General features: G+C 34.6%; 1 protein-coding gene across 1 annotated transcript in view; it reads left to right on the forward strand.

Annotated features, from left to right (window-relative positions):
* nampt1 (nicotinamide phosphoribosyltransferase 1) overlaps positions 1-9,814 on the forward strand; it is a 33,226-nt gene extending 23,412 nt beyond the window's left edge. The window contains exons 7-11 of the mRNA XM_022666577.2: positions 2,086-2,311; positions 3,368-3,487; positions 3,569-3,709; positions 5,799-5,933; positions 7,194-9,814. Of these exons, the coding sequence (XP_022522298.2) occupies positions 2,086-2,311; positions 3,368-3,487; positions 3,569-3,709; positions 5,799-5,933; positions 7,194-7,301 (730 nt within the window). The 3' untranslated portion in view covers positions 7,302-9,814. The remainder of the gene's footprint in view (positions 1-2,085; positions 2,312-3,367; positions 3,488-3,568; positions 3,710-5,798; positions 5,934-7,193) is intronic.
* The last annotated feature ends 2,723 nt before the right edge of the window (positions 9,815-12,537 follow it).

Below are 12,537 nucleotides of genomic sequence, written 5' to 3' on the forward strand. Positions count from 1 at the left end.
TGTATTTTACTCTGGTTTATTTTAATCTGATTTATTTTAATCTGCTGTATTTTACTCTGGTTTATTTTACTCTGGTTTATTTTACTCTGGTTTATTTTAATCTGCTGTATTTTACTCTGCTGTATTTTAATCTGCTGTATTTTACTCTGGTTTATTTAACTCTGGTTTATTTTACTCTGGTTTATTTTACTCTGCTGTATTTTAATCTGCTGTATTTTACTCTGGTTTATTTAACTCTGGTTTATTTTACTCTGGTTTATTTTACTCTGCTGTATTTTACTCTGGTTTATTTTAATCTGATTTATTTTAATCTGCTGTATTTTACTCTGGTTTATTTTAATCTGATTTATTTTAATCTGCTGTATTTTACTCTGGTTTATTTTACTCTGGTTTATTTTAATCTGCTGTATTTTACTCTGGTTTATTTTACTCTGATTTATTTTACTCTGGTTTATTTTACTCTGCTGTATTTTACTCTGGTTTATTTTACTCTGGTTTATTTTACTCTGGTTTATTTTAATCTGCTGTATTTTACTCTGCTGTATTTTAATCTGCTGTATTTTACTCTGCTGTATTTTACTCTGGTTTATTTTAATCTGATTTATTTTAATCTGCTGTATTTTACTCTGGTTTATTTTAATCTGCTGTATTTTACTCTGGTTTATTTTACTCTGGTTTATTTTACTCTGATTTATTTTACTCTGGTTTATTTTAATCTGCTGTATTTTAATCTGCTGTATTTTACTCTGGTTTATTTTACTCTGGTTTATTTTACTCTGGTTTATTTTACTCTGCTGTATTTTACTCTGATTTATTTTACTCTGATTTATTTTACTCTGGTTTATTTTACTCTGATTTATTTTACTCTGATTTATTTTACTCTGATTTATTTTACTCTGGTTTATTTTAATCTGCTGTATTTTACTCTGGTTTATTTTACTCTGGTTTATTTTAATCTGCTGTATTTTACTCTGGTTTATTTTACTCTGGTTTATTTTACTCTGGTTTATTTTAATCTGCTGTATTTTACTCTGCTGTATTTTACTCTGGTTTATTTTACTCTGGTTTATTTTACTCTGGTTTATTTTACTCTGCTGTATTTTACTCTGCTTTATTTTACTCTGCTGTATTTTACTCTGCTTTATTTTACTCTGCTGTATTTTACTCTGCTTTATTTTCCTCTGCTGTATTTTACTCTGCTTTATTTTACTCTGCTGTATTTTACTCTGCTTTATTTTAATCTGGTTTATTTTACTCTGGTTTATTTTAATCTGCTGTATTTTCCTCTGGTTTATTTTACTCTGCTGTATTTTACTCTGCTTTATTTTACTCTGGTTTATTTTACTCTGGTTTATTTTACTCTGCTTTATTTTACTCTGGTTTATTTTACTCTGGTTTATTTTACTCTGCTTTATTTTACTCTGGTTTATTTTACTCTGGTTTATTTTAATCTGCTGTATTTTCCTCTGGTTTATTTTACTCTGCTGTATTTTACTCTGCTTTATTTTACTCTGGTTTATTTTACTCTGCTTTATTTTACTCTGCTTTATTTTACTCTGGTTTATTTTACTCTGCTTTATTTTACTCTGCTTTATTTTACTCTGGTTTATTTTACTCTGCTTTATTTTACTCTGCTTTATTTTACTCTGCTTTATTTTACTCTGCTTTATTTTACTCTGGTTTATTTTACTCTGCTTTATTTTACTCTGCTTTATTTTACTCTGCTTTATTTTACTCTGCTTTATTTTACTCTGCTTTATTTTACTCTGCTTTATTTTACTCTGGTTTATTTTACTCTGGTTTATTTTAATCTGCTGTATTTTACTCTGGTTTATTTTACTCTGGTTTATTTTACTCTGCTGTATTTTAATCTGCTGTATTTTACTCTGCTTTATTTTACTCTGCTTTATTTTACTCTGCTTTATTTTACTCTGGTTTATTTTACTCTGGTTTATTTTAATCTGCTGTATTTTACTCTGGTTTATTTTACTCTGGTTTATTTTAATCTGCTGTATTTTACTCTGCTTTATTTTACTCTGATTTATTTTAATCTGCTGTATTTTCCTCTTCTCCTGCGTCTCTCAGTACGATCACTGCCTGGGGGAAGGACCACGAGAAGGACGCCTTCGAGCACATCATAAAGCAGTTCCCCTCCGTCCCCGTCTCCATCGTCAGCGACAGCTACGACATCTACAACGCCTGTGAGAAGATCTGGGGGGAGGATCTGCGGGCGCTGGTGGAGATGAGGAGTCCGGACGCTCCGCTGGTGGTTCGACCGGACTCTGGAAACCCTCTAGACACCGTGCTGAAGGTAAAAACTCCAGCAGTGAGATTTAGTGCTGGAATAGAGGTGATGTGATATATAGCTAGGACATAATAGGATAAATTAATAATTAGAGATGCATGTATACTAATACTCGTACTGAAAAACCTGGAAAAGTCACGTCATTTGAAAATAGCATTTTCCAGGCCTGAATAAGTTTTGAAAAATAAAAATAAAAATACCCAGAAAGTTTTGGAAAAGTGATAGAAATGTGCAATTCACAAACATGTTTCCATTTATTGACTGAGTAAAGCTTTTTGGAGCTCACAAATACATCAGCTTAGAGTTAATTTAGTAATTTAGCCCTAAACAATGGAGCTCTCAGGATCTGAAACACATTTTCTCATTATTGAAATTTGCCTTGAATACACGGAAAAGTCATAAAGAAATCATGGAATTTTTAAAATTATTTATTGATTAAAACGTGTATGAACCCTGACTTTACACCCGATACCAAGTAATGCTGCTGCACCCAGCCTTAGTGTAAATCTGTAAATCTAATCTTACTGTAAATAAACAGAAGCTCTTTACTCACCCAAATAAACAGTTTACAGGAGAGAAATCTGTGTAGATTAAAGTCCAGCACTCCTTTAACTTAAAAGAAAATGTTTTTTTTTTTTTTTTAAGAATCACCGTTTTGTTTTCTTAGCTTAGATTTACTTAACTAAGCTTTACAGGTCTCGCCACCCACTGATGAAAGATGGAAAACATGGCGACACCCCTTTTCCTTACTAGTGTCGCATAATGCTCAGTATAATCCCGTGCTCCTTATAGTGTGAAGAATAAGGTAATATTAGTATAATATCTAGAGGACTTATCTTCTACTGTTTCTGTTTAAACACATATATTACCATGAGCTCTTTTGGGTTAATTGAATGAAAGTTTAGTTCCATTAATAAACAAAGCGTATGATGCGTTGTTGAAATTGTCATTTTTAGCAGTATAGATATCAGCCGATGCCTTTAATATGCATTAATCAACCCATTTAATCGGCCAGCTGATACTACACTACTAAATATCATCCCTTTCTGTTTATTTCTGCAGGTTTTGGAGATTTTGGGGAAGAAGTTTGCGCCGGTGGAGAACTCTAAGGGCTATAAAGTTCTCCCCCCGTATATCCGGGTGATTCAGGGCGACGGCGTGGATATCAACACTCTACAGGAGGTACAGATTCTTTAATAAACAGCGTTTCTCTCTGTGGGGTTAATTGACTGTATTAATGTGTTTGATCTGTGTTGTTTGTAGATAGTGGAGGGGATGAAGCAGCACAGGTGGAGCATCGAGAACATCACGTTTGGGTCGGGAGGTGCTCTCCTGCAGAAACTCACCCGGGATCTCCTCAACTGCTCCTTTAAATGCAGCTACGTGGTGACGAACGGACTCGGGGTGAGACCAAAACACACCCTGATACTCAGCAAACTCAGCAGATCTGTAGCTCAGTCACTCAGCTATTAATCAATCAATCAATTAACCTTTATTTGATTTAATACATTGAGGGAAACCCTAATTTTCAAGCAGCTGAGCTTTAAAAAAATTAAAATCGATTAATCAATAAAATAGTAATTGTCATTAGTCGACTACTAAAAAAGTAATCTTAATGTAAAAGAAGTTTTTCCACAGTAATCAGCGTCTCTGTGGTTCTGCTCATATAGAGGTGTGGACCTGATTTTCTCTGTAAAGCTGCTTTGTGAAACTTAGAACTAAACTTATCACTATATAAATAAAATTAAATAGAATATGTATTAGGTGCAGCCCTGCTGTGAATAGAGCAGTATATTAACTTTGTTTAAAAACATTAAATATAATTTTTGTGAATATATTTGTATTATTTGTGATGCACACAGTGATGCACCACAATAAGGTTTATAGTAAAGGGTAAACAGTATAATTAAGACAATTATAACTAAAAAGTCAATTTCCTAAAAAAAAACATATGATGGTATGATATAGGTTTTTTTTATACTCGTTATAACTGTACCCACAATATTGTTTTTTACAGGGTCAGATTTGATTCCTCTGAAGTACAAAGTCATTCCTAACAGCAATAAGTACAAATTTGTACCATTTAACCTGCTAAAAGTTCATTATTCTGTATCACTGAACTAATAAACTATATATATATATATTTTTTTTTTTTAATTGCACAGTTTTTTTATTTGAAAGCCAGACAATTTTGGATCATCAAGTTCTTGACACATATACAGTTGATGTGTCACGTCCTGGCCTCGTCTCGTGTCTCTGTGTGTCTTCCCCACGTGACCTGTGCTCCCCTGTGTCTCCCGTCTCAGTACTTTTCCACCTGTGTCTCATTTGTAGCTCCGCCCCTTCCCCAGGTGTTTCTAATTATAGTGTGTTTCCTGTTTCTTTAAATAGCCCTCCTCTGCCACTTTGTCTCAGTCAGTCTTTGCACCTTCACCTGTTGTCTGTCTCTCTGCGTTTCTGTGTTGCTAAAGCCCTAGTTCCGTGTTTATTCCTAGTTTGTTTCCCTTGCTCCTTATTCTGTGTTTTTCTGTTTATTTCTAGTTTCCTGTTTTTATCCATTGTTTTTCCTCCCTTGCCCTGCTTAGTTTAGTTTTACCTAGTTTAACTTCTTGTTTATTTCCTTGTTTAATTCTAGTCCTTCCCTTGTATATATATCCCTAGCCCTGTTAGTCTATTTCTTGTATCTCTTGTTTGTTTAGGTTTATGTTATTTTGTTTCACTGTTTATTTTGGTTATTGGTTTTTGGTTATTCTTTGTTTATTTACTCCCTGTTTATATATATATATATATATTTAGTACTTCTTGTTTGTTTAGTTTATGTTCACTAGTTCCTCTCGTTTGTTTTGGTTTATTATCTTTGATACGTGTTTACTTGTTTCTTTGTTATTTATTTAATAAATTATTTATTTATTTCGCCCTACCTGCACTTGTGTCCGCCTCCTCGTCTCCCTGCCTGGGTATTCGTGACATGATGATAATGTTTATAATCTTTACTGGCACAAAAAAAACATGGGTACACAAATGACTTTCACTGAAAGGTACTTTTTTGTACCTCAATATAAGGTACAGCCCCAGAGACGAACTTTATACTCCTTTAATTACAAATCTGTACTTATTTTTTTTAGTGTGTATAGTGTGTAGTGTGGTTGCTATGGTGTTGCTAAGGTGATGCTATATGTTTCTGTGGTGGTTGTTAAGGTGTTGCTACATAATAAAATAAAATAAAAATGCAATAGAAATAATAAAACACTTTACTCGGCAATGCTACAGCATCAGCAGCAGCTCAAAAAGAGGCGGAGTCTGACTTGTGAATTGGGAAGAAATTAGAAATAGAATAAAAAATAAATCAGAATTCGACAAGCCTTTCATAAATAAACACATTCTGATTGTTTTTATTTTTTATCTGTAAATCTGTTTCTGTTATAGTTTAGTTTAGATTGAGTTAAATTGACTCTGTTGTTCTGAAGGTGAGTTTGTGTTGTTGTTTCTGCAGGTAAACGTGTTTAAAGATCCTGTAGCAGATCCTAATAAACGATCGAAGAAGGGACGTCTGTCTCTCCACAGGACACAGAGCGGACACTTCGTCACTCTGGAGGAGGGGAAGGGTGAGATGGAGGAGTACGGAGTGGTACGTTCTTTCCTTCCATCTAAATATTCATTTATTATCAATTACATTACTGTGTTTTACTCACAGGAACTTTAATTACTATTAGAGTTAGATTAATTACAGTATCATATTTTTTGCACTATAAGCTGCACTTAAAATACTTAAATTTTCCCCAAAAATCATCAGAGCTCCTTATAATCTGGTGCTCCTTATGTATGAATTCTATCAAACAGGTATTAAGGAGCAGTAAAGACACTCCACTGAAGTACAGATGCTAATGCTAATGCTGCTGCACCCAGCCTTAGTGTAAATCTGGTAATCTAAGTTTACTGTAAATAAACAGAAGTGCTTTATTCACCCAAATAAACCGTTTTCAGGAGAGAAATCTGTGTAGATTAACATCCAGCACTTGTTTAACTTGAAAGAAAAATATATTTTTAAGAACTACAGTTTTGTTTACTTAATTTAGCTTTACTTATTATTTACTAATTTAGGTATTCCCCCCACCACCATCACCATGCAGTGGTGAGATCTTCTGAATTAAAATGGAAACATGGCGACACCCCTGTTTCTTACTAGTGTCGCTTAAAATGTGTCATATAATCCGGTGCACCTATATATTTATATATCCTATATAAGTATTCATAGTATTCATACTCCTTGCATACTTTTGAGTGCCACACTTTCCAGATTTTTATTTAAATTACAATTACAAACTACTTTGTGTTGGACTATCAATTAAAATCTCAATAAAATATAAAATACATTTAAGTTTGTGTTTGTATGGAATACCAGCATGCACTGCTGTGTTCAGGTTTGGTATTACTGTATGTCTCAATGTGTGTTATACCACAGTTAATTCTGATCCTGCAATGTGATTGGCTGAGAGGCGTTGGTTCTATGAGTACCGTTATCAGCCGGTAATGCACTGTAACTGCAACTGTAACCGAAGCTCTCTATGTATTACTGTATTACTCCGCCACATACAGGTAACCTAGCAACAATACAGCGCTTACAAACCAAACAGCACAGCTACAAACAAACAGAGCAGTAATGGAACTATTTTAACTGGTGGAGTTTTTATAACCAAACAGATCCTATTTTCTCCTCCTCTTTAACTCTTTAAAATCTTTCAATAAACAGAGATAATGATAATGGAATTGTGGTATAATCATAATAATACACTCGAGATTCAGGCTATAACGTGTAATATATTTTTTTAGTTATGATTATTGTTATTGCTTAATTTTATTAATCTATCCTGTATGTGTTTCTCTGCAGGATCTGCTTCACACAGTCTTCCGTGACGGAGAGATCGTGAAAAAGTACACGTTCGACGAGGTCAGGGACAATGCCCGGCTCAGCGAAGTGGAGGATCTTCTTCATTAAACTCCTCCTTCTTCTCCTCCTCCTCCTCTTCCTCCCCTCATCCTCCTTTCCTCTTCAAACACCTGGGTGGAGCTGGAGACCTTTACACCACCTACAACCCCGAGCACTGACCAGAGAGAGAGAACGAGAGATAGATAGATAAAAAGAGAGAGAAAGATAAAGAAAGAGAGATAAACCCTCACTGCACCTTTATTCTGTTCTGTGTACAGAGCTGTTGTATGTTTCAGTTTTGCAGAATCTATAAAGCTTCGATGTCTCTTTAAAATGTTGGCGTATTTGACCAAGAGTCGCCCTCTGATCACGAGATCTTCGAGAGAAAGAGAGAGAGAGAGAAAGAGAGAGAGGGTACCACTATAAAATAAGACTACCTTTATAAAGGGTTTATAAATGGTTTACAGTTAGTTAATTAATGGTTACTAATTAGGTTGTAAATGCCTCAAAAATCATTAATAATCAGTTATTACACATACGTAGATTTTTGGATACAATCCGGGTAAGCACCCGAACATCCCTTTCAGACAGCTTCCTCTTACAGCGTCCACAGTTAATCCTGTTGGATGTGTTGGTCCTTCTTGGTGGTATGCTGACATCACCCTGGATACCGTGGCTCTTGATGCATCACAAAGACTTGCTGTCTTGGTCACAGATGCTCCAGCAAGACGTGCACCAACAATTTGTCCTCTTTTGAACTCTGGTATGTCTCCCATAATGTTGTGTGCATTGTAATATTTAGAGCAGAACTGTGCTCTTACCCTGCTAACTGAACCTTCACACTCTGCTCTTACTGGTGCAATGTGCAATTAATGAAGATTGAACACCAGGCTGCTCCAATTTAGCCATCAAACCTAAAATCCCACACTAAAATGATGACAGGTGTTTCAGTTTCGTTGTTTAACCCCTGTGTATTGTTGCCCTTTCTACGTATGTGTTATAACTGATTATTAATGATTATTAAAGTTATTAACCATTAGTAAACTAATTGTTAACCATTTATAAACCCTTTATAAAGGTAGTCTTATTTTAAACTGGTATCAAAGAGAGAAAGAGAGAGAGAGCGAGAGATCTTCTGTGTGTAAAATGTATAAACCAAAAGAAGGTGCAGGCATTTCTTTCTTTTCTTTCCTGTAGGAATGAGAGCTAATCGTTAAATGTTGTGGAATGTGATTTTGTCGTGTGTTCAGACTGTTTTCTCCTTGATTTCTGAGGATTATATTACTGTATTCCTTTATGCAAATCGCGACGGCTGATCTGATGTGGGGGGAAGCACTTTTCCACTTTGTCGTTTGTCGTTGGCCTTTATTTTATTTTATTTTATTTTATTTTATTTTGTTTTGTAGGTTAAAGAGACCATTTCCCTTCTGTAGAGGAAACAATCTATAAATACTGTCGGATCACGTCAGTACGTCAACTGGAAAAAACACAAAACTCATCTTTTTTAGTACAAGTATTTGAGTATTCAAGTATTTGAGTATTCGGGCATTCGAGCATTTGAGTACTCGAGTATTTGAATATTCGAGTATTTGAGTAGTCAAGTATTTGAGTATTGGGGTATTTGAATATTGGGGTATTCGAATATTTGAGTATTTGGGTATTCGAGTATTCGAGTATTTGAGTATTTGGGTATTCGAGTATTTGTGTATTCGAGTATATGTCACTAGCCTCTGTTTTCTATGATTTAGAGAACAAATAAAAGCGTCTGTTTTATTATTATGATTATGATTATTATTACTGTGTATCAGGAATCATTTTAGAAGAGCTTGGTTTTAATATTTTGTATACTCACTGTTAAGCTTCAGTCTCTCCAAAGTCATTATTTTTTATGACAGAGTTACACATCGCCAGAACTCTCACGGTAAATATCCATAGAATAATTAAATAAATGAATAAATAAATAAAACAACAGTGGCCAAACGCTCCCGTCTCTCTTGTAAATAAGGTTTAATTGTTTAAAGTTTAAAGAGAGCTGGTTGATTAGTGGGAATAGAGATGTATTATTCTTATTTTTGTCTAAAGCCCATTTTATACCAAACAATCCATCTGCTTCATTATTTTCATTATGACTGGATTTAGCCTCTGGGATGCGGATGTGTGTGAGATGTGTGAAAGTGTGTGTGTGTGTGTGTGTGTGTATAATATGTGTGTGTGTTTTAAAATTGGTCAATTATACCAATCTGTTATTTTTGATTATTGATTATTGATTGATGATTTATGTAAATGTCTGACGGCCACTAAGGTTTCTTTGCTCCTCTGATAATTTAAATGAACCAAGTAGTTCCAGTGTTTCAGCTGCAGCATATTAAACTCCCTCTCTGTCCTCGCCAAGATCTATTTATTATTATTTCTTCTGTTTCTGGTGTTTAAAGTGTGTCAGGGGGGAAAAGATGAATGCATTCCCTTTTATATCTGATTCTCTCCATATCTGACGAGCATTAAATAATCTGATCACATTATACAGAGTTAGATTGTGTTAGGAACATTACTGAGACTTTCAAATAAAAACTAGTTTCATGGTGTTTGTAGTTTTATTTATTTACATTCTTCAGTTCATCCCTACTTTCTATATCTCTGTCCTAAAATTAGATAAAAAGGAGAACCAAATCAAACTAATAAAACACTAATTATAAACTAGTTTATTTCATCTTTAGCTCTATAGGTTGGTAAGTTTCCACCCATGAAATCAATATTTGGTGGAATAACCATGATGTTTTTAATCACAGTTTTTTTTTCATGCATCTTGGCATCATGTTCTCCTCCACCAGTCTTACACACTGCTTTTGGATAACTTTATGCTGCTTTACTCCTGGTGTAAAAATTCAAGCAGTTCAGTTTGGTGGTTTGATGGTTTGTGATCATCCATCTTCCTCTTGATTATATTCCAGAGGTTTTTAATTTGGTAAAAATCAAAGAAACTCATATTTTTTTAAGTGGTATCTTATTTTTTACAGAGCTGCATTTAATTCAGTTAAAGTCAGGATTTTAAGTAATTTTATAATGTTTATCAGTTCAGTTTTCTGACCCTTTGAAGCAAAATAGAAAATTGGGTATAAAACTATTTAAAAAAATTATTAATTTTTGTCTGTTTAGCATTATCAGAAAGAAACTGAAGAAGGTTTATGTTTGTTCCTAATTTTCCTCTTTTTCATTTCCCCATCAGGATCTAAATTCCAGCAATAAAATAAATATATAAATATATACATATTTATACATTTTAATAGATTTTTTACACTTTTCAATTTTTCCATCTTGTAAAAAATAGGTTGGATTATACGATCAGATTTTTATTACAAAATATTAAAAATGTTGTACAATTAGAAAACTAAATGAAAAAAACTTTTTTTGCAGGTATATCTGATAGTAAGGAATTTGGGAGAAATGTTGTCTGTAGTTTATAGAATAAAACAACAATGTTCATTTTACTCAAACATAAACCTATAATTAGCAAAATCAGAGAAACTGATTCAGAAACTGAAGTGCTCTCTTCATTTTTTGTATTATTAGTACAATAATTGGTATTATTTATTATTCTTCATATTCTTTTATAGTACATACACTATTATATATATATATATATATAGCTCCATTTTGACTAGAGTACAAAAGGCTCTTCCTGAGCTCGCTGCCTTTAATAGGCTGATTTTGAGACGGGAGCTGAGGAATTTTGGGAATTCTCTTTTAGCTGAGACTCAGTCATATGACTGAAATCTTTACCCCCTCGATCTGCCCCCCACCCTCCCCCCCCCAACAATCTGCATTCAGAAGCCCACTGAACTCTGTGTGTTTAACACCAGTTTATACATCTGCTTCATACAGTGAAATCTAAATGGTTTAATGTTGTTGATCTTTAGGAATTGTGTGTACACCAGATCTACATCTACATTTGTTTTGTATTGATTTGTATTCAGAAAAGTCATGTACTTAAAAAATGGTGAAGTACTAAACACTGGTCATCTTTAAGGGGTAATTTTTATTTAGGGGGTAATTTTGGGTAATATTGTAAAAAAATATATATATTATATTTATTCAATTTACTGAGTAATAAAGTGTATAATAAATTGGATATTTTTTCTGAAAAGATTTTAGATAGGATAGGGGAACATATCACAAAATTAATTCAGTAGAAATTGATGAATAAAATAGAGATATTTTCAGAAACGGCTGGAATTCATGCATTTCAATATCCAATTCTTTGCGTGAGTATATATATATATATCCCTATCACAAGCTTTGTTCCTCTGGGCTGTTCTCTGGTTTTCTCTGTGTTCTTTTGGACTGTTCACTGGGCTAATCTCTGGGTTTCTCTGTGCTGATCTCTGGGCTAGTCTTTGGGTTCCTCTAAGCTTGGTCTCGGGGCTTTTCACTGGGTTCCTCTGGGCTGGTCTTTGGGTTCCCCTGGGTTCCTCTGTTCTCTTGGCTGTTTTCTGGGATCCTCTGAGCTGATCTCTGGGCTGGTCTCTAGGTTTCTCTGGATTAGTCTATGGATGGGTTCCTCTAGTACGGTGGCCGAGAAAGCCCAGCGCAGTGCAAATAGAAAAGCGCTGCAAAAGCACAAAACACATCCATCAAAATTACAACACAGGCGCAGCAAATAGAAAAACGCGCTGCAAATAGAAAAACGCGCTGCAAATAGAACCACAACACAACGGAAGTGAGTCACAACACAACGGAATTTTCCCGGGGGACCTTAAAAGATGCTGTACCAGCTGTATACAAAGGACAATAAGTGGCAAACAAGCTTCTGAAAAGTAAGTTATGTTTATTACCTGTGATTACCACGGTTGTGTGCATATTATTAAAAGTTCTGCTTCACAAAACGCCTTGTTTGCCACTTATTGTCCTTTCTACACATAGTGAAGTCCGAGACGTTACTGAAGACGCAGCTTAGCTGGTACAGTATCTTTTAAGGTCCCCCGGGAAAATTCCGTTGTGTTGTGACTCACTTCCGTTGTGTTGTGGTTCTATTTGCAGCGCGTTTTTCTATTTGCAGCGCGTTGTTCTATTTGTTGCGCCTGTGTTGTAATTTTGATGGATGTGTTTTGTGCTTTTGCAGCGCTTTTCAATTTGCACTGCGTTGGGCTTTCTCGGCCACCGTACTCTAGGCTCTTCTCTGGGTTCCTCTGGGTTTTTCACTGGGTTGGTTTCTCTGAACTGTTCTCTGGGCTGCTCTTTTGGGCTGTTCTCTGGGCTGGTTTCTCTGGGCTGCTCTTTTGGGCTGTTCTCTGGGCTGGTTTCTCTGGGC

The sequence above is a fragment of the Astyanax mexicanus genome, chromosome 2, assembly GCF_023375975.1.
Source record: "Astyanax mexicanus isolate ESR-SI-001 chromosome 2, AstMex3_surface, whole genome shotgun sequence".
Taxonomy (NCBI): domain Eukaryota; kingdom Metazoa; phylum Chordata; class Actinopteri; order Characiformes; family Acestrorhamphidae; genus Astyanax; species Astyanax mexicanus.